Raw genomic sequence first — 21367 nt, forward strand, 5'->3', positions numbered from 1 at the left:
GCAGTAATTAGAGTGGAAAAGATAAGTACAAAGGGGAGAACAACCCTTTTTGAAGAGCAGGGTGTGACCCCCACACGACCCGTGACACGACCGTGTGGATTCACACGGCCTCAGACCTCTCCCTCTCGGCCATGGTGACACGACCATGTGGATTCACATGACCGTGCATCTCTCCCTCTCAGCCAAGGTGACATGGCCGTGCACCTCTCCCTCTCGGCCAAGGTGACATGGCCGTGTGGATTCACACGGTCGTGCATCTCTCCCTCTCAGCTAAAGTGACACGGCCATGTGGATTCACACGGCCGTGCACCTCTTCCTCTTGGCCAAGGTGACACAGCCGTGTGGATTCACACGGTTGTGCACCTCTTCCTCTCGGCCAAGGTGGCACGACCATGTGACCCTCACATTGTAATGCCCACCCTCCTAGTGCTCTCTAGGGTGAGCCAGTGTTGCTTATGCTAATGATAATAGTACATAAAATTTTCCAAACTTAGATGCAGAACTTTTCCACTAATTTGGTTCTTACGGTGAGTGACATCATAACATGCAGTTAAGTAGGATAAGTACCACTAGCTTCTTAATACATTCTTACTAAACATGCAACACATAAAGGACGTAAGTAATTCATTTCAACACTCAACTCATAATTCTAAAGCAGTTAAAGCATCTCTAACTATAATTGCATGCAAAGGGTCATAATGAATTTCTTGCACTCTTTAAAACTAATCTATATACAATGTATCAAACAGTATACCTCATGTGCCAAAAACATCAATCTCAGGAAAATATGGAATCATAATATCTAGCAACCATCCACCAAAACTAATCTATTCAACCATTAATAACAGAAATACTAGATGACACTCGACCCATGCAAAACTAACAATTTATGACATCCTCTTAACAATAATTAAAAGTAAAATCTCTAAAAATTTTACTAGCAATTTTAAAAGAAATCTTAATACGCTCCCAACGAATTCCCAAGGCTTTCCATAGTACAGGCATCACACACACACCATCACGCATCCCCTTGTCGCCTTCCTTCACTATTGTTTTCCTTTTCCTTTATCTGTAGTAAGAGGAAATGCAACTAGTAAGCAACAAGGCTTAGTAAGTACTATCTAGCTCAAAAAAAAAATCTTGAAATGTGCAAACATGCTTTTACAATACTTTTCATGCTAGAATCTTTACTATTACTTACACTGATAGTACAGATAAACATGCATAATTACTTTTGTACCAATAGAGGAACTAAAACATGTTTAACTCCAGGCAACAAGCATATACAAGCATTTAATTTCCTTAAACTCGCTTTTTCTTAACTTAACTTGAAACTTGAAAATTCTTTAAACTTGAAAACTTTGCTAAAGCATATACTTGAAAATAAATATCTTCACTTGGGATCCCTAAGGCGTAAGTACCATCTTATTCGCATTCCCTAATAGGTTGGGGTAGCGAGCCACCAATCCTAAAAGAGCAGACCTTGGTCTACCAGGGCCAAGACCTCGAAATTGGACACCTGAATTTATTTATGACAACCTTGGAAGTCGGGTATTGGCCTTTCAAAGTAAAATATCTTAATTACTTCTTCTTTAAATGCCTTGGCATTTTAACAAGCACCTTGTGTGCCAAAATCCCTAAAGTCTTGACTTTGGGATCTACTTAAGGCCTTGGCCTTTTTTTTTTTTTTTTTTTTTTTATCTTTCTTATACTTTTCTTAAACTCAAAATACTGATAGGGTATTTTTCCATATGCATCTATAAGTAAAACTAACTAGGTAACACACAATCATACATGTAACACAAAAGAAATCTACACATACAATATTTCTATGATGAGAATCAACGGAAAACACCTCTTACTGGAGGTGAGCAGTACTTACCGTATTATCTTGAACTTACTAACACGAAACCTCTCTAGGATTCCAGTGAAACTTGAGATCCTCACGCTTTGCTTACGTCCATGCGTTCCTCTCGTCGAGACTAGTCGGGAAATATCCAAAAGCTCCCTTGAAATTGTCCTAGCCGGCCACCACGAGAAGCCTTAGGCTTCTTTTGTTTTTTTTCCGCCCAAGCCAAGGAGGAATTCGGTGCACAAAGAAAGAGGCGAAATTAGGTCGAGAATCCCTTTATTTCACTTAAGTTCTTCTATGTATACCTAAGGGTATTTATTAACTTTTCCCTGCATAAAATTATTCTGCTCTCTTTTCTTTCAGCACACCCCTGTTGGGGACCTGGTCATCCTGACATTCTTAAGACTTCGCTTACAAAGGGGTTCCGGGGTTGAACCTCGGCCTGACAACTTTTTGCCGCAACTTTATTTCTTTTGGTAAAAATACCAAACGACCTCCAAAAATTCTATAAAAATACTCTAAAAATTTATAAAAGTCTTTAGAATATTTCTAAAGTATTTCTAAATATTTATAAGCACTTTTAGAACTCAAAATAAGGAAATTTGGGGTGTTACACACACGGTCGTGCACTGCCAAGGTGACACGGTCGGTTGTCGCCACACGGCCAGGTCTTGCTCCTTCTCGGGCAAGGCTACACGGTCGGTCAGGGCTACACGACCCAGACCCGCTAGAAGCTCTAGACTCCCTTCCAGCTCTACTTGGCTCCAAGTAACGTCCTATCAGTCGAAACAAGTCTAGAGTAGATCTCTGAACTGAGCAGTATATAATAAGTAAGAATGTCAAATTTAGTTATGAAAGGAGTAATGCCTGCCCTGTAAGGTAAGGCTAGAAGGGCGGGACGTTACATTTACTCTGACTTTTTTTTATGAAATTATGAAAAGCTCCAAGTGCTATTCACTCCACTCTAGTATTTTTAATCCAACAAAATCTACAAATTTTAATAAATTAAATCCACAACTTAATAAAAATTCAAAAACATTACACAATTAAGAAAACAAATTAATACTTTGAAAAATAAAATAAAGAAATTAAAAATCATAAACCAAGTTACAATTAATTACTTTACATTATGGAACTAATTAATAAAATTTTACCAAATGAAATAACTAAATTAATAAAAATTAAAATGTGTTAAAATAGGTTGATGCATCCACGGGTTCATACAAAATGTATGAAATTGAGAATTTAATATATTATTAGAAATTAATTAATAATTATTTGACTTGATTGACACATGCATATTTGCTATGAACGTGCATAATTTAAATGATTACTTTACACTTATTTATGACATGTCATCATGCTAGCTTTACTTTCATGCTTAGTCTAAAATGGTTATATAGAAAAAAGATAGTTTGACATCAGGGTTAGACGAGATGATAGTATGTTAAAGAATCTTGGTCTAGAAAGTTAAGGAGGATAAGATATACCCTACTTGGTCTACTTAGCTAAGTGGAACTAACTGAACCTACTTTATCACATCCTAGACTAGTTAGACTAAAATTTTCCAATAGGAATGTTAAATATTCAATTTCTTAAAAAGAATTTATCTTGAAGTGGTCATTACTCCAATACCCAAGAAGGCCTCTATGCCTCACCACAATCTGAAAGCTAATTTTGAAATGTATATTTAACTGACTGAAGGTTAAATCTAAATCAAACACAAAATCAAAAAATCTACAAAATTTAAAATAAATCAAGTAAAATTGAGTAAACATCTCACAAAACTCATAAGGATACCATGCTTGATTATATTAAGACACTTAGAATGAGTGAGATGAGAAGGACTATCAAATTGAAAATACTTTGGAATATTTTTAAAATCAATAGATTATTTTCTAAAAAGTTATTTTCAAAATAGTCATTTAACATATTAATATTTTAATAAAATTCATGCTTGATTGAATGTACCTATGCATAATTTTTTTTCAAAAATTCTATAGTTTGAAAATATTGATTATTGACTAGCACTTAGAGTTAGAATCCACACATCAAAATCTATACCCTTAGACACTTAGATAGATTTCCTTGTGGTTAACAAGGATAACCAGAGTGTGTTAGGTTAAGGGGAAGGTAGTTGTTAGTGCAGGGAGCACCAGATGAGCAAACCTGTGTTTTGATAATGGTAAAAGATTTAAAAGTTAAGATGTCTTGTTATCTAACAAGATTAAATGAGCTTGCAGGAAAAGTCCTAAGTGTAAGATATCGTAAAATTTAATAATAAATATTATTGGACGAAAAATCTTATTGGATTTATCCGAGATTTTTAGAAATTTTCTGGGAATTTTTCAGAGCTCGTAAGACGGGTTTTGAGGGGATCAATTTTGGGTACAAATAAGGTCTGTTTGGGATACCCGTTTAGGTGAGGAAATGTTTATAATTATAAATTATTTTCTTTCCTTTAATTCCCTTCCCAAGCGCCGTTTCCCCCAAACCCGACACCGATCCTTCCTCCTCTCCTTCCTTCCCCGACCTCCCTTCCTTCTCCGATCTCCCTCGCAGACGAGCGACGATCGGCGATTCCTCCTTCCCTTCTCGGTGTCGCCGGTGCAAAGCAACCACCGGAGCTTTAGGAGGGAGCGAGTTGCTGATCCTCCGTCCTCTCCCTCTCGATTTCTCTCTCATGGACGATCCGACGCACCCGACGCCGACGGAGAGCGTCGTCCACCTGCGAGCTCGGCCTCACCGCGCCACCTGAGGACAGTCGCCGGAGTCTTGAAGGTATTGATTCTGTCCAATCCAACTCTGGTGGAGCGATCTCTTGATCGGTCGATTCTTGCGCGCGTCTGATGGGATTCGGTTCTAGGGCACGACAAGGATCTTGACTCGTGTCCCGAGTTGCTCAATCGATTCCTCCTCTTCGAATCCGTTGCTGGAGGTTGATCGGTTGCTCCACATATACTGGACTAGATCGGGCGATGCCACCTAGAAGCGACTGATCTAGGTAAGTTTCATCCGGGATTGTGTAGCTTCAAAAATCATGTTTAATTGATCCTCTTGATGACATTCTTCCTGTTCTGGATCGAAGGAATGCATCAGATTAAGGTATTGTGGATTTCCCCTGCTGCCGATCACTGCTTCTTCACTTCTTGAAGATGTGGAGGTCACGGGAGAGGAGGTAAGGTTCTGTTAAGGTGAATTTTGTACTGTGGATTAGGGTTTCAGCAATTCTTTGCTGTACAATTGGGTTTATGGATTAATCTTGGGGAGAATTGGTGTAGGGGGCTCTTGGTGGCTGTCGGCAGGGGTTCTTGTGGAGCTGTGAGTTTTGTTGGCTGCTATATCTTAAGGTAAGTGATATTTTAGTAGGGTATTTGATCTTTATGCAGTGTTGATTAGGTGTGTTTATTTGGATGACAGCAACTTCCACCTTGCTCTGGTCATGGATTCTAGCAGTAGGCACTTCTTCACCTTGATCCAAATTTGGGTAAGTGGTTTGGTGTTTGGATTTGATTAGGGTGGTGATTGTGGGTTATGTTTGGACTTAGAAAGAGTTGGATTTAAGGATGGACTTATCATTTACTTTGGTTTGGATATTCAAGTGGAATTAAATAGGATTACCTAATCGACGTAGGATTAGGTTCTGGGTTTAGCTAGTTGTTGATTATGTGATGAGCTAAATAATATATAGATATATATCGATCGCAGGACTTGGATTCGGGACGAGCGTCTCGACACGGGATTACTTGGCACGATCTACACTTTAAGGCGGGTATTTCTTCCTTAACTTTATGTAGATTTTATTGAGCTTAGTGCATGGTTTTATGTGATGGTTTAGGATGCTTTACCTTATATCGTGTTCGTTTGTTGTTTTCCTGCTTGATACCGATACTTGACCCTTGTGATGATCTATTTAATTCTTATATAGTCTGCACTTTGGTTATCTATACTCTGTGGTATGTTTACATGTAGAGTATGTATGGTAGGGGATACTTCGTTGGTGGTATTCATATGAGGTTTGTCCATTGGTATGTCGTATATACTTCTGTCGGGTGTGATGATTGGAGTTGTGTTGATTGTATGTCTGTGGTTTATACACGTTTTTGATGTGTTTTTACTGGAGCATACATGTTGATTGTACACGTGGGGTTGTGTATGTGTGTCTGTTGGGGTTATTGGAGATTTTTGGTTGATTATACATGTGTAGTTATATATATATATGTTTGGTGGGATATATGGAGGTATCAGGATGATTATACTCATGTTGCGGGGTACTTAGGTGGATTTAGAGTTGCATGGATGATGACGATGTTCGTATCATGATTATATATATATATCATGTTCATCATTCATTGCATTGCTGACGACTATTGTCTTCCTTGTGGTGGAGAGAGTCGTCAGTCGTTTGTAGCTGTCCTTTCGACCATTGTTGGAGAGTGGTAGCTTGGAGCTAGTCCTATCGCGCTCATTTACCCGCTCAGTGTTCTGTCAGCCTCGACCACTCTGGAGTAGTGGGTCTTAAGGGTACAGTAGGCAGAGGGTTTGAGTTATGAGTGGTCAGGGACCCTTAGCTATGTAGTTATATAACTACTTAGTTGACTGTCCGCTTCGGCCGCCTATAGCGGTGCATGTACTGGAGGCTAGTACGGTTTGTCACGAACCCAAGCCTCTCGGCCATACAGGGGTCGTGGTGTATAGAGAGGTGGCGGGGGTGACCATGGAGCATGCATGCACATTTGCATTTGATGCGCGGTGCATCGTTGGAGATATATTTGCATACATGCCTAGTAGATACTAGTTGCATATGTTTGTGGTATGTTGCATTTGTTTGCAATATGATTGTTGCATATGGTTGTCATGCTACATACATGTCATTTATTTTACATGTATTTGCAGTCGTATTTATATTGCACAGGTGTCACGAGTAGGTCTGTTGCAGATATGGTGAGTTTACTGACCATTGTACCTGGTGTTGATTCCAGATTGGGTATGTATCTATCATTATGTCGGTTGTAGTTTTGTATGTCAGTTATGAGCAGGTTTTCGATGCTTGTTATTCGTGTTTTTGGATTTTTGTGTTTTGATTTCTCTTGATGTGACTTTTCGAGTTTTGGGACCAGGCAGCAGCAGGACATCTCCAGGCTATAGGAGGTATGCATGCATATTGTTATCATACATTTCTGTTGGTATATGTACTGTTGTCCATGATAGTTGCTATGACATGTGTTAGTGTTCTCTTGTTAGTACTTGCCTAGTTGATTGTATCATGCATTTCATGTATTGGGTCAATCACTGATCACGGTTGACCTAATGGAGATCAAGGATTACAGTCTCAAGGGATCTGTTATATCATACTACCATTTATGTTAGTTACTGCTACTACTAGTTGGTTGAGATTTAGAGTCACATACCAGTCCATGTTATTATTAGCTGGATAGTGGAGGGTATCTATGTACTCATATTGTTTCAGTTAGTAGAGTATTGGTTTACTCTTGTTGGCTCGATTAGTTGAGGATTGTTTTACCTGGTTGACTGGTATAGTTGGGGTTTGCTTATTTTAGTTGTTCTGTGTTCCTGTTAGTTCGAGCAGTAGAGCACTAATTTAGATTCTTTCAGTTCTGTCTGTAGAGGATTGATTTACCCAGGTTGACTTTGGTGGTTGGGTATCGATTTACCTTAGTTAGTTTCATCAGTGGATGATTGATTTACTCTTGTTGGATCAGATAGTGTTGATCGATTTATTTTGTTGGTCCGACTTGTAGGGGATTGACTTACTCTATTTTTAGAGACTCTTATCTTTGGGATACTCGTGCTGGGTTAAGTATTTTGGGAGACATACTTGAGTACATGACTTGTATAGTCATGGGACGGACTGACTTGCCGTATACCATTGTCGGCTTGGTTAGCTTGTAGAGGATTATCATATCCTATTCCATGGGGACTTTGACCATGGACTGTCTGTACTTGATAGGATGACTTAGAAGGTACATTTGGATATGATACCTCCATTGATGTGGGAAAAGTGTAAGGCTACATGCTTAACACTTATGAGATACAATCGTTACTTGGGTGTATGAGTTGGAGAGTACATTTGGATATATGATTTGTACTGACGTGAAAGAGTTGAAGTTAGCTGCTTAACCTTTATGTGACCCAGTACCACGTGAAGGAAAAAGCAGGGAATGCTTTTTGGAGATCTGGTCATCACTTAGGGATTTCCTTGAGATGTTCGGAGAGAGAGTAGTTCTCTACTTCTTTCGTCAGCATGATGGATTTTAAGGCGATGACTAGTAGACTCGTCTAACGTTGCTCCATGGGAGATCCTAACTCATAGAGCTACCTGATGTAGTTAGATATCCTTGATGTACTTAGTGATTTACGACCTATAATGATACGGAGGTAGGGGTATTAGTTGAGTAATACCTAGGAGTTCCGATCATAACTAGGTATAATTTGAGATGATGATCTTCGAGGGGTTGAACGTTGATTGACAGATATTTTGATCAGTTGTTTAGTTGTAGCGTTCCGCTATCTTTGTGTTCATGGCTCGATAGTGGAGGTTGCTGAGCCTTAGGGTGGAGCAATCACAGTATGATGGGGTACAAGACAATGGTTAGACGACTCAGCTAACATTGTCTCTATCAGGTGGCTCAAGACCCTGACCACGTGATCATTTTACCAGATATTGTAGTTTATATCTCAGATTAGAGGGTTTTGACCTTTTATCGATATTTGTCGAGGGACATTTATAGGATGATTATGAGGGTTGTGGAGATATCTTCTTGATGGGTAGGCTCTTAGTCAGCAGGTTGTGTGACCCTTTGACTTTGGATTGACATCTTTTTACTGTGGATATTTGATTATCGGAAAGGATGAGATGATGTGATTTGGCAGACCTTTTTGGATACGTTTAGTTTGTTGGTAGTGGAGGTTGAAGGTTGGATACTTTCCTTTGACTCTATCTTTGTTTAGGAGACTATCTGGTATGATTGATTGATGTTGAGGATGATTTTGATTGATGGATATTGGGGGATCAGGTGTGGTGATATGTTGTCTTTTGATGATTTATTAGTGGATATTTGACTTGATGATGTACTATTTGATACTTGAGGTTGATAATGACATGGAGTGTGGTATGTCTGTGATATATATGGATTTGTTGATTTGTAGTGCGTGATCAGATCGCAGATTTGTAGGGGATCTTACGGTTGGGTGTGCCTGTTGTACGTACATTATGAGTCCTTGGTGTTATCATTTAGGCATACCGTGCCCTAGATGTTTTAAGGACTTGTTGTATTTGGTATTCCTAGGGCGTTGGATTAGATTTCATTATCTTCATTGATGATGTTGTGATCTATTCCCGATCCGATGTGGATTACGTACACTATCTTCGCATAGTTTTAGAGATGTTTTGACGGGAACATCTATATGTGAAGTTAGTAGTGTTGGGTTCGTCGGGCCGCGAAAACCGCTTTTTCGCGTCGCGGAAACCCCGAGTCACCCAAAGCCATGGATCTCGTGCAAAGATTCGTAAACAAAACTTTTCGAAAAACCTTTTTCTTGTACGAGTTTGTAAAAACTTTAGATCTACACTAAAGTTAAGATCATTACCCTTGTAGCGAAGCCCTTCGCGTTCCCGCTCGTCCAAGGTGCCGGATCTCTAGACCGTCAAGTGTACGGTCCTCTAGAAGTATCCACACGAACAATCCTTGATGGAGAAGACCAAACAAAGGTGTGCTAGCACCTTGTCTTGTTCGGCCAAGAGAGGAGGAGAGGGAGAAGAGAGAGCTCTAGAGGAAGAAGATGACTTAATCACACTTGAATGAAAAATGAATATTTTCATTCCCCACTAGAGTGGCCGGCCACATCTTGGAGGTGTAACTCCCCACATTAATTCCAATTAATGTGGAGACCATTAAGAGTTGTAACCCCCATGAGGTGGCACTCTAGGATGATGTGGATCAACACTATTGGTCCACATCTTGCCACCTCACTAAATGACATGGCAACAAGTGTAACCTCCTCATTTAATGTGGGCCGGCCACATTAAATGCTATGGAGGCTTGTAACCTCCATGAGGTGGTACACATTGATGATGTGGAGCAATCCTATTGGTCCACATCTTGCCAACTCACTAGTGATGTGGCAAAAAGTCAAGTCAAACATGACTTTTTCTCTTCCTCTCAAATCAAGTCAAACTTGATCAAATCTTCTCATGGTTGATCTAATCCAACCATATAATTCAAGACAACTTAATATAATGAATCTAATTCATTAAATTAAGTTGATTTAATGAGTCATAATCTAAATTAGACTCATTGAATACATGAATCAACTTGAGTCCAACTCAATTAGCCCAATTTGGATTACTCTTAATCCAATATGATTCATCAAATGAATCTAATCCTCTTGGTTCATCATATGAACCAAATCTCCATCTAATTGTTCTTAGTGTGTGCCCCTATAGGTTCTTGTAACGTTGGCAATGCCCTAAACCCATTTAGGAGCATAAGTAATGAGCGGTATCTAGCAACACATCATTACTACCCAAGTTACAAGAATGTCGAGATTCAACATCACCTTGTGACTACCAATTGTGACTCCTCACAAATATATGACATTGTCCTTCTATCATAGACATCTAGATTGATCAATGTGAGGCATAGACCGTGTCATCCTCTAATCAATCTAAATCTTGAACTCCAAGTAGACTCACTCGATCAAATGAGCTCAACATCTAATGTTGACTCATTTGGGCATGGCCATGCACTTAGTGGTCTCACTCTATCAAGAATAGCGATGTCGCTTCCGTCATATGGGAGGGATAGATCCCATCTACATCACTCACATCCCTCTGCATAATTCGTTACATACCCAGTAATCGCTTTTATAGTCCACCCAGTTATGGGTGACGTTTGACGAAACCAAAGTACATAACTCCTTATGTAGGGATCCATGGTGACTTCAGGTCCAAGGACTAATAGTCATACTAATAGCCACATGAGAAAGTATATGACACTCATATAACGATCCATGATACTTTCTCATGGCGGGTCATTCAGTATACATTCTCCAATGTATACCCATGTGTCAGCTTGATATCTCTATATCCATGACTTGTGAGATCAAGTCATCGAGTTGACCTACATGCTAGTCTCATCGCATTAACATTGTCCCAGAATGTTAATACTCGACTAGGAATGATTTAGAGTAGTGTTCCCTATATCATCTCACTATCGATTCAACTAATCGATTGATATAGGTATGAACCTTCTACTCAAGGACGCTATTATACTTAGTCTATTTGGCACTAATACAAATAAGTATAATAAGCAAACAAATGCCTTTATTAATATACAAGAATATGATACACATGAGTCCATACAATCATCAAAATGATTGGCTCTAGGGCTCTAACTAACAATCTCCCACTAGCACTAGTGCCAATCAAGATAGGCTCTAAGGCCTAAAGACCTAGTGTGACCATCATGCTTCCTCTCGTGCCAAAGCCTTGGTCAAGGATCTGCGATGTTAGCCTCTGTGGGTACTCAAAATCTTCACATCTCCTCTATCGATAATCTCTCGAATGAGATGGAGCGCCGTAGTATGTGCTTGGTCCGTTGGTGTGAGCGAGGTTCCTTCGCATATAGCTCCATTATTGTCACAATAGAGCTCAACTGGGTCGCGATGCTAGACCCCCAAGTTCAGTGATGAACTTGTGGATCCAAATCGCCTCCTTTGCCGCCTCGATGCGAATATACTCGACCTCTGTTGTAGAATTAGCTATCGTGTCCCGCCAACTCTTCCACTCACAAGACCACCATTTAAGCAAAACACGAACCCCGATTGCGATCGGTAATCATCCCGATCGGTCTGGAAGCTAGCATCTGTAACCCTTTACAGTTAGCTCATCATTGCCTCCATATATCAAGAAATATTCTTTAGTCCTTCTTAAGTACTTAAGAATATTCTTGACCGCTATCCAGTGACTTTCACCTGGATCTGACTGGTATCTGCTCGTCATGCTCAAAGCATACGAGACATTAGGTCGAGTACATAGCATGGCGTACATGATCGATCCTATGGCTGAGGCATATGGGATCTGATCCATGTGGTCTCTCTCCTCTCTAGAAGAGGGACCTTGAGTCTTCGAAAGACTCACGCCATGTGACATCGGCAGAAATCCCTTCTTGGAGTTCTGCATGGCAAACCGAAGGAGTACCTTGTCAATGTATGTACTCTGACTTAGGCCAAACAATCTCTTAGATCTATCTCTATAGATCTGAATCCCTAGAATGCGGGATGCCTCACCTAAGTCCTTCATTGAGAAGCAACTCCCTAGCCAGGTCTTGACAGACTGAAGCATAGGGATGCCCTTCCCAATGAGTAGTATGTCATCCACATACAATATGAGGAAGACAACTATATCCCCTACAACCTTCTTGTAGACACAAGGCTCATCTTGGTTCTTGATGAAACCAAACTGTTTGATTGCATCATTGAATCGAAGATTCCAGCTCCGAGAAGCTTGCTTTAGTCCATAAATAGACCTATGCAGCTTGCATACTCTGCTAGTATGCTGTGGATCTACAAAACCCTCAGGTTGTGTCATGTACACATCCTCGAGTAGGTTTCCATTCAGAAACGCGGTTTTGACATCCATCTGCCATATCTCATAGTCATGGTAGGCTGCAATAGCAAGCATGATCCGAATAGACTTAAACATCGCTACTGGAGAAAAGGTTTCATCATAGTCAATACCATGAATTTGCTTGAAACCTTTAGCTACCAAGCGACCCTTATAGATAAGTCCATCCATGTCAGTCTTTCTCTTAAAGACCCACTTACACCCAATGGGTTTTACCCCTTCAGGTGGATCAACCAAAGTCCATACTTGGTTGGTGTACATGGATTCCATTTCGGATCTCATGGCCTCTAGCCATTTCTCGGAATCTGGTCTCATCACAGCTTCCTGATAGGTGGTAGGCTCATCCTCTATGAGCACAACGTCATCATGGTCAGACAAGAGAAATAAGTATCTCTCAGGCTGACGACGTACCCTATCAGACCTGCGAAGAGGTATGTCTACTTGAACTGGTTGTTGTTCCTCAACTCTTTGTGGAACAACATCATCCACAACACTTTGTGGTTCCAGTTCAACTTCCATCGAGGCATCAGTGCTATTGTTCGCATCTTGAACTTCTTCAAGATCGAACGTGCTCCCACTAGTCTTTCTAGAAACAAAGTCCCTTTCTAGAAAGACCCCAGTCTTTGCCACAACTACCTTGTGCTGACTGGGAATGTAGAAGTAATATCCCTTAGTTTCCTTGGGATATCCAATAAAGTAGCACTTGTCGGATTTGGGTCCTAATTTGTCTGAGACTTGACGTCAAACGTAAGCCTCACAATCCCAAATCATCATGAAAGACACCTGGGCATCTCTCCCAGTCCATATCCTATATGGTGTCTTTATCACGGCCTTGGATGGAACTCGGTTGAGAATGAAAGTTGCCGTGTCTAGAGCATATCCCCATAGATATGTCGGAAGATCTGTGTGACTCATCATAGATCGTACCATATCTAATAGGGTACGATTCCTCCTTTCGGATACACCATTCCACTGTGGTGTTCCAAGAGGAGTGAGTTGGGATAGAATCCCACACTCAGCTAGGTAGTCACGAAACTCATGGCTAAGGTATTCTCCACCTCGATCGGATCGAAGTATCTTAATACTCTTGCCAAGCTGGTTCTGTACTTCATTCTTGAATTCTTTGAACTTTTCAAAGGATTCAGACTTATGTGTCATCAAGTACACATAACCATATCTACTGAAGTCATCAGTAAATGTGATGAAGTACCTATAACCGCCTCTAGCAGCGACATTGAAAGGGCCACATACATCACTATGTATGAGTCCTAACAAATCAGTTGCTCTCTCGCTATGCCCACTAAAGGAAGTCTTGGTCATCTTGCCTCGTAGGCATGACTCGCATATCTCATATGATTCTAAATCAAATGAGTCCAGCAAACCATCCTTATGGAGCTGGGATAAGCGCTTGTCATTTATATGACCTAAGCGACAGTGCCAGAGGTAGGTTTGGTTCATGTCATTTGACTTGAAACTCTTGGTACTAATGTTATAGATAGGGCTCTCAAGGTCTAGAATATAGAGTCCGTTTATTAGTGGTGCACTACAATAGAACATATCTTTCAAATAAATAGAACAACATTTGTCTTTTATTATAAAAGAGTATCCTTTCTTGTCTAAACAAGAAACTGAAACTATGTTCTTAGTAAGAGCAGCACATAACAACAATCATCTAAATCTAGTACAAGCCCGGAGGGCAGATAGCTGATAAGTTCCTATAGCAATAGCAGAAGAACCCGTGCTCCATTGCCTCACCGTAGGTCCACCTCGCCTTGCCAATGCTCGCTATTTCTCTACCGCACATCAAGACAAATGTGTGAAGCACATCCAGTATCTAATACCCATGATGTAGAAATAGATAGATTGACTTCTATAACATATATACCTGAAGTGGAAGTCTCACTTCGCTTCTTCTTAAGATCCTCCAAGTATACCTTGCAGTTCCTCTTCCAGTGCCCGGTCTGACCGCAGTGGAAGCAGGTAGCATCCTTGGCGACCCCTCCTTTAGGCTTTAGTGCCTTGCCTTTGCCCTTGGTTTGAGACTTTCCCTTACCTTTGGGCTTGCCCTTGCCCTTGTGCTTCTGGACCATTAGAATGGGCTTAACCTTCTTAAGGTTAATCTCAGCAGTTCGTAACATACTAAGTAGCTCGGGCAGTGGCTTGTCAATCTCGTTCATGTTATAGTTGAGAACGAATTGACTATAGCTATCCGGCAAGGACTGCAAGATCAAGTCAGTGGCCAGCTCTTGGCCAAGTGGGAACCCCAGTCTTTGTAGGTTCTCTACGTACCCAATCATCTTGAGTACATAAGGACCTACAGGAGCCCCGTCTGACATCTTGCACTGAAACAGTGCCTTCGAGATCTGAAATCTCTCATGCCTCGCTTGTCCCTGATATAGTTGGCGAAGATGCTCAACCATATCGAAAGCGCCCATCAACTCATGTTGCTTCTGAAGCTCTGAGTTCATGGTCGCGAGCATTAGACAGGACACATCTAATGCGTCATCTTGATGCTTCTTATAAGCATCTTTGTCTGCTCGCGGGGCATTGGCAGGAGGAGCCTCCGGAATGGGCTGCTCCAGAACGTACAGTTTACGTTCCTGGGTGAGAACTATTCTCAAATTCCTGTACCAGTCCAGGAAATTCGCTCCGTTGAGCTTGTCCTTCTCAAGGACAGATCGCAGGGAGAAGGAATTCGTGTTTGACGTCATGGTTATCTACAACAGAAAATTTACAGAAATAAATATCATATTCTTTTAAAAATCATTTAATTAGACCTTTAATTAAAAGATGCTCCCACTGAATACTATAATTCATGTGGGACAAGATCCACATCATACTAACCCTTGATTTAGCTTTGGCTAATACGCCCAAGGCTTACTATGATCGGTAGGTAACGATTACCAATTACATCTCTATGCAACTCTTGTTTATAGAATCAATACCTGCATTTATATTAAAACTCAAGTTAGCTTTGGCTAATACGCCCGAGAGTTAATATAGATGTGATTTTGACCTATCTTTTCCAACCGTTGGAATTATGCCTATAGTTGACTCGATCCAACCGAGTAACTAGGAATACTCAATCTAATTGAGTTTGTATTCACTCATGCGTTGATCGGCGGGACAAAGATTGTCCCTCCGTACCCTACCAAGATAATATGTATTGCTCTGCTTTGGCAGATTCAACAATACATGTGATCGAGGTAGTGATAGGTATCACGGCACGGTTAGGCATTTAGAGTTGGTTCGATCGAGATCTAATCTAATTGAAAAAGGATGCATCTTGTGCACGACTTAGATTTAATCTAATCGCAAGAGTGCATCATGTGCACGCCTTAGATCTAATCTAATCGTTAAGGCACTAATTAATTAATTAATTATTAAACATGCATCAGATACATAACAATTAATTAATTAATCTATTTGTGATTTAGTCATGGCCCTACTACGATCTTCTCAAGCCAATGAGAAGATCGATTGGTCAACCTAAGGTCAACAGCTTCTCCAAGCTCCTCCCTTTGACCACCTTGTGTTGCTTGTGCCCGCCTCGGAACTCCGTCTCGTGTGGACCCTCCACCGCTCCAATTTGTACATTATAATTTGAAACTCGAGTTACATTCGAGTCTAAATCTAATTTACAACCAGAATAAGAGAAAGGCACGACGCGCAGGCCGTGGGAAAAAAATAAAAATACAGCATACACAATCATATGACGGCACGCAGGCCGTATTATGAATTACAACACAAATCCAATCTTATTGGGTATTTTGGGCCATGACTATCACAAATTAATATATAATTCAAAATTATATATTTTTATAATTTTTCTGTAATTTTAAAAATAATTTTACAATTTTATAAGTAAAATTTCCGCGGTCCCGTTAGCGGTTTAAGCATCATGAACGGATCCTTGCGGGGCCCAGGGAAGCGCCCTACCCGCGATCTAACCATCACGAGGGTTCTTTGCGATCAACGTGGCTCTGTCCCACGGGGTTTGGGACATTGCCGCTTCCCAAGATCTTGTTTTTAGCGATTTCGGGTGCAATCGCGGAGCAAATTCCCTTGCGGGGTTAGGGGCAATGCCCCTACCCACGATCTAACCATCGTGAGTTGCTCCTTTGCGATCTAATGGCACCCGACCCCGCTGTCCCAAATGGATTTGGGGCAAAATGAAGCCGTTTAAAAGAAAACTTTCCGGTAGCCGAAGCCTACAAGTGCCGAGACACTTGTGCTTCGCTTCTACGGAAAAATTACTCATAAAAACTCTAAAAACTCAATTTTTACAGAAAATCACAGAAGGTATATTTTTCATAAAAATACAAACGAACTCGTACAAGTCTTTGCACGTGGCTCTGATACCACTGTTGGGTTCGTCGGGCCGCGAAAACCGCTTTTTCGCGTCGCGGAAACCCCGAGTCACCCAAAGCCATGGATCTCGTGCAAAGATTCGTAAACAAAACTTTTCGAAAAACCTTTTTCTTGTACGAGTTTGTAAAAACTTTAGATCTACACTAAAGTTAAGATCATTACCCTTGATGCGCGCCCCATGCGAATCCAGGTCCCGGATCTCTAGACCGTCAAGTGTACGGTCCTCTAGAAGTATCCACACGAACAATCCTTGATGGAGAAGACCAAACAAAGGTGTGCTAGCACCTTGTCTTGTTCGGCCAAGAGAGGAGGAGAGGGAGAAGAGAGAGCTCTAGAGGAAGAAGATGACTTAATCACACTTGAATGAAAAATGAATATTTTCATTCCCACTAGAGTGGCCGGCCACATCTTGGAGGTGTAACTCTCCACATTAATTCCAATTAATGTGGAGACCATTAAGAGTTGTAACCCCCATGAGGTGGCACTCTAGGATGATGTGGATCAACACTATTGGTCCACATCTTGCCACCTCACTAAATGACATGGCAACAAGTGTAACCTCCTCATTTAATGTGGGCCGGCCACATTAAATGCTATGGAGGCTTGTAACCTCCATGAGGTGGCACACATTGATGATGTGGAGCAATCCTATTGGTCCACATCTTGCCAACTCACTAGTGATGTGGCAAAAAGTCAAGTCAAACATGACTTTTTCTCTTCCTCTCAAATCAAGTCAAACTTGATCAAATCTTCTCATGGTTGATCTAATCCAACTATATAATTCAAGACAACTTAATATAATGAATCTAATTCATTAAATTAAGTTGATTAATGAGTCATAATCTAAATTAGACTCATTGAATACATGAATCAACTTGAGTCCAACTCAATTAGCCCAATTTGGATTACTCTTAATCTAATATGATTCATCAAATGAATCTAATCCTCTTGGTTCATCATATGAACCAAATCTCCATCTAATTGTCCTTAGTGTGTGACCCTATAGGTTCTTGTAACGTTGGCAATGCCCTAAACCCATTTAGGAGCATAAGTAATGAGCGGTATCTAGCAACACATCATTACTACCCAAGTTACAAGAATGTCGAGATCCGACGTCACCTTGTGACTACCAATTGTGACTCCTCACAAATATATGACATTGTCCTTCTATCCTAGACATCTAGATTGATCAATGTGAGGCATAGACCGTGTCATCCTCTAATCAATCTAAATCTTGAACTCCAAGTAGACTCACTCGATCAAATGAGCTCAACATCTAATGTTGACTCATTTGGGCATGGCCATGCACTTAGTGGTCTCACTCTATCAAGAATAGCGATGTCGCTTCCGTCATATGGGAGGGATAGATCCCATCTACATCACTCACATCCCTCTGCATAATTCGTTACATACCCAGTAATCGCCTTTATAGTCCACCCAGTTACGAGTGACGTTTGACGAAACCAAAGTACATAACTCCTTATGTAGGGATCCATGGTGACTTCAGGTCCAAGGACTAATAGTCATACTAATAGCCACATGAGAAAGTATATGACACTCATATAACGATCCATGATACTTTCTCATGGTGGGTCATTCAGTATACATTCTCCAATGTATACCCATGTGTCAGCTTGATATCTCTATATCCATGACTTGTGAGATCAAGTCATCGAACTGACCTACATGCTAGTCTTATTGCATTAATATTGTCCCTGAATGTTAATACTCGACTAGGAATGATTTAGAGTAGTGTTCCCTATATCATCTCACTATCGATTCAACTAATCGATTGATATAGGTATGAACCTTCTACTCAAGGACGCTATTATACTTAGTCTATTTGACACTAATACAAATAAGTATAATAAGCAAACAAATGCCTTTATTAATATACAAGAATATGATATACATGAGTCCATACAATCATCAAAAATGATTGGCTCTAGGGCTCTAACTAACAAGTAGTACGTATTATGATTGTCTTTTATGAGTTTTTGAGACACATTGTGTTTAGTAGAGGATATCTGTGGATCTACAGGAGATAGAGGCTGTTATCAGTTGGGAGTAGTCGTAGTTTATACGGAGACTCATTGTTCCTTCAGCTTTGCTGGATATTTCCAGAGTTTGATTGAGGGTTTCCCCAGCATTATACAGTTGACCGGACTGTCTAGGAAGGGTATGAAATTTTCCTGGATAGACGCTTACGAGCTCAGTTTCAGGAGTTGAAACGAGAAGTTGTTAACTGCATTGTCTTAGTTGTACTTTCTAGTGTAGACGGATTTGTACTCTACACAGATGTATCGTATCTGGGAGTCGGTGCAGTTTCGATGTAGCATGAGCGGAGTAGTTTCGTGCCTGTGGTTAGAATCTCGTGTAATGAGAATTGGATTCTTTATTTCCGTGGGAGATTATGCGTGTTTCCGAGTCACTTCTTATCCGAGAGGAGTTACTACAAGAAACACATTGATCTGGATTTGCGATACATTCGGATGACATCTGATGTGTGGAGACATTGGAGCACTCTTATTGGTGGAACGATATGAAGAAAGACATCGTAGATTTTGTAGCTTGATGTCTATTATGTCAGCAAGTGGAAGCTGAACATCAGAGATTAGTAGGATTGTCTCCGTTGATTTGGATACTAGAGTGGAGTTGGGAGTATGTTCTGATGGATTTTGTTATGGGATTATCCAGGACATGGAGAGGATGTGAGGGTTTGGTTAATCATTGTTGGGTGATGACGTTGCTCCCTAGCTATCGATTTGTAGGACGGATTCTTTTGGATTGAGTATTAGGATTATACTATGGAGAGATTACCGAACCTTATGGTATATCTCTGAGGGTTGTATTGGATGGAGATCAGCGATTTCACCTCATGGTTTTGACTGTGGTTACAGTAGACTTTGGATTTGGAGTTTCGCTTTAGTATAGATTGTTACCCTCAGATTGATGGGTAGTTTGGGAGCTTTTGTATAGATATTGGAGGACCTGCTGATAGTGGATTTTGGATTTCAGAGGTAGTTGATTTATTCATATTTGGCTATGTAGCAGTGTGGGAGTAGCAGATACAGAGTGAACTCATAATCCACAGAGTCATTACTATTCACTTGGAGGTGGATGGTCATGGTTGGATATATCTTTATGATGCTAGGTTGGAGTAATTGATGAGGATGTGGCTTAGTGGTTATGCTTGGAGTGAGTGGTATATGAGTTTGTTGCTTGGGTGTTACTCTTAGAGGAGGATCCCTGAGTTGACCAGTAAATTTGGGGACCAAATTTTTATTAGTGGGGGAGAATGTAAGATATCATAAAATTTAATAATAAATATTATTGGACGAAAAATCTTATTGGATTTTTCCAGAATTTTTAGAAATTTTCTGGGAATTTTTCAAAGCTCGTAAGACGGGTTTTGAGGGGATCAATTTCGGGTACAAATAAGGCCTGTTTGGGATACCCGTTTAGGTGAGGAAATGTTTATAATTATAAATTATTTTCTTTCCTTTAATTCCCTTCCCAAGCGCCGTTTCCCCCAAACCCGACGTCGATCCTTCCTCCTCTCCTTCCTTCCCCGACCTCCCTTCCTTCTCCGATCTCCCTCGCAAACGAGCGACGATCGGCGATTCCTCCTTCCCTTCTCGGTGTCGCCGGTGCAAAGCAACCACCGGAGCTTTAGGAGGGAGCGAGTTGCTGATCCTCCGTCCTCTCCCTCTCGATTTCTCTCTCATGGACGATCCGACGCACCCGACGCCGACGGAGAGTGTCGTCCACCTGCGAGCTCGGCCTCACCGCGCCACCTGAGGACAGTCGCCGGAGTCTTGAAGGTATTGATTCTGTCCAATCCAACTCTGGTGGAGCGATCTCTTGATCGGTCGATTCTTGCGCACGTCTGATGGGATTCGGTTCTAGGGCACGGCAAGGATCTTGACTCGCGTCCCGAGTTGCTCAATCGATTCCTCCTCTTTGAATCCGTTGCTGGAGGTTGATCGGTTGCTCCACATCTACTGGACTAGATCAGGCGATGCCACCTAGAAGCGACTGATCTAGGTAAGTTTCATCCGGGATTGTGTAGCTTCAAAAATCATGTTTAATTGATCCTCTTGATGACATTCTTCCTGTTCTGGATCGAAGAAATGCATCAGATTAAGGTATTGTGGATTTCCCCTGCTGCCGATCACTGCTTCTTCACTTCTTGAAGATGTGGAGGTCACGGGAGAGGAGGTAAGGTTCTGTTAAGGTGAATTTTGTACTGTGGATTAGGGTTTCAGCAATTCTTTGCTGTACAATTGGGTTTATGGATTAATCTTGGGGAGAATTGGTGTAGGGGGCTCTTGGTGGCTGTCGGCAGGGGTTCTTGTGGAGCTGTGAGTTTTATTGGCTGCTATATCTTAAGGTAAGTGATATTTTAGTAGGGTATTTGATCTTTATGCAGTGTTGATTAGGTGTGTTTATTTGGATGACAGCAACTTCCACCTTGCTCTGGTCATGGATTCTAG

The 21367-nt window shown here is 40.9% G+C and overlaps 1 protein-coding gene across 1 annotated transcript in view; it reads left to right on the top strand.

Moving 5' to 3' along the window:
• The window catches only part of LOC122026691, a 35981-nt gene extending 14614 nt beyond the window's left edge, over window positions 1-21367 (top strand). Inside the window, exons 2-7 of the mRNA XM_042585421.1 lie at window positions 4941-5035; window positions 5134-5202; window positions 5273-5339; window positions 21003-21092; window positions 21196-21264; window positions 21335-21367. Of these exons, the coding sequence (XP_042441355.1) occupies window positions 4941-5035; window positions 5134-5202; window positions 5273-5339; window positions 21003-21092; window positions 21196-21264; window positions 21335-21367 (423 nt within the window). The remainder of the gene's footprint in view (window positions 1-4940; window positions 5036-5133; window positions 5203-5272; window positions 5340-21002; window positions 21093-21195; window positions 21265-21334) is intronic.

The sequence above is a fragment of the Zingiber officinale genome, chromosome 10A (genome assembly GCF_018446385.1).
Source record: "Zingiber officinale cultivar Zhangliang chromosome 10A, Zo_v1.1, whole genome shotgun sequence".
NCBI lineage: Eukaryota > Viridiplantae > Streptophyta > Magnoliopsida > Zingiberales > Zingiberaceae > Zingiber > Zingiber officinale.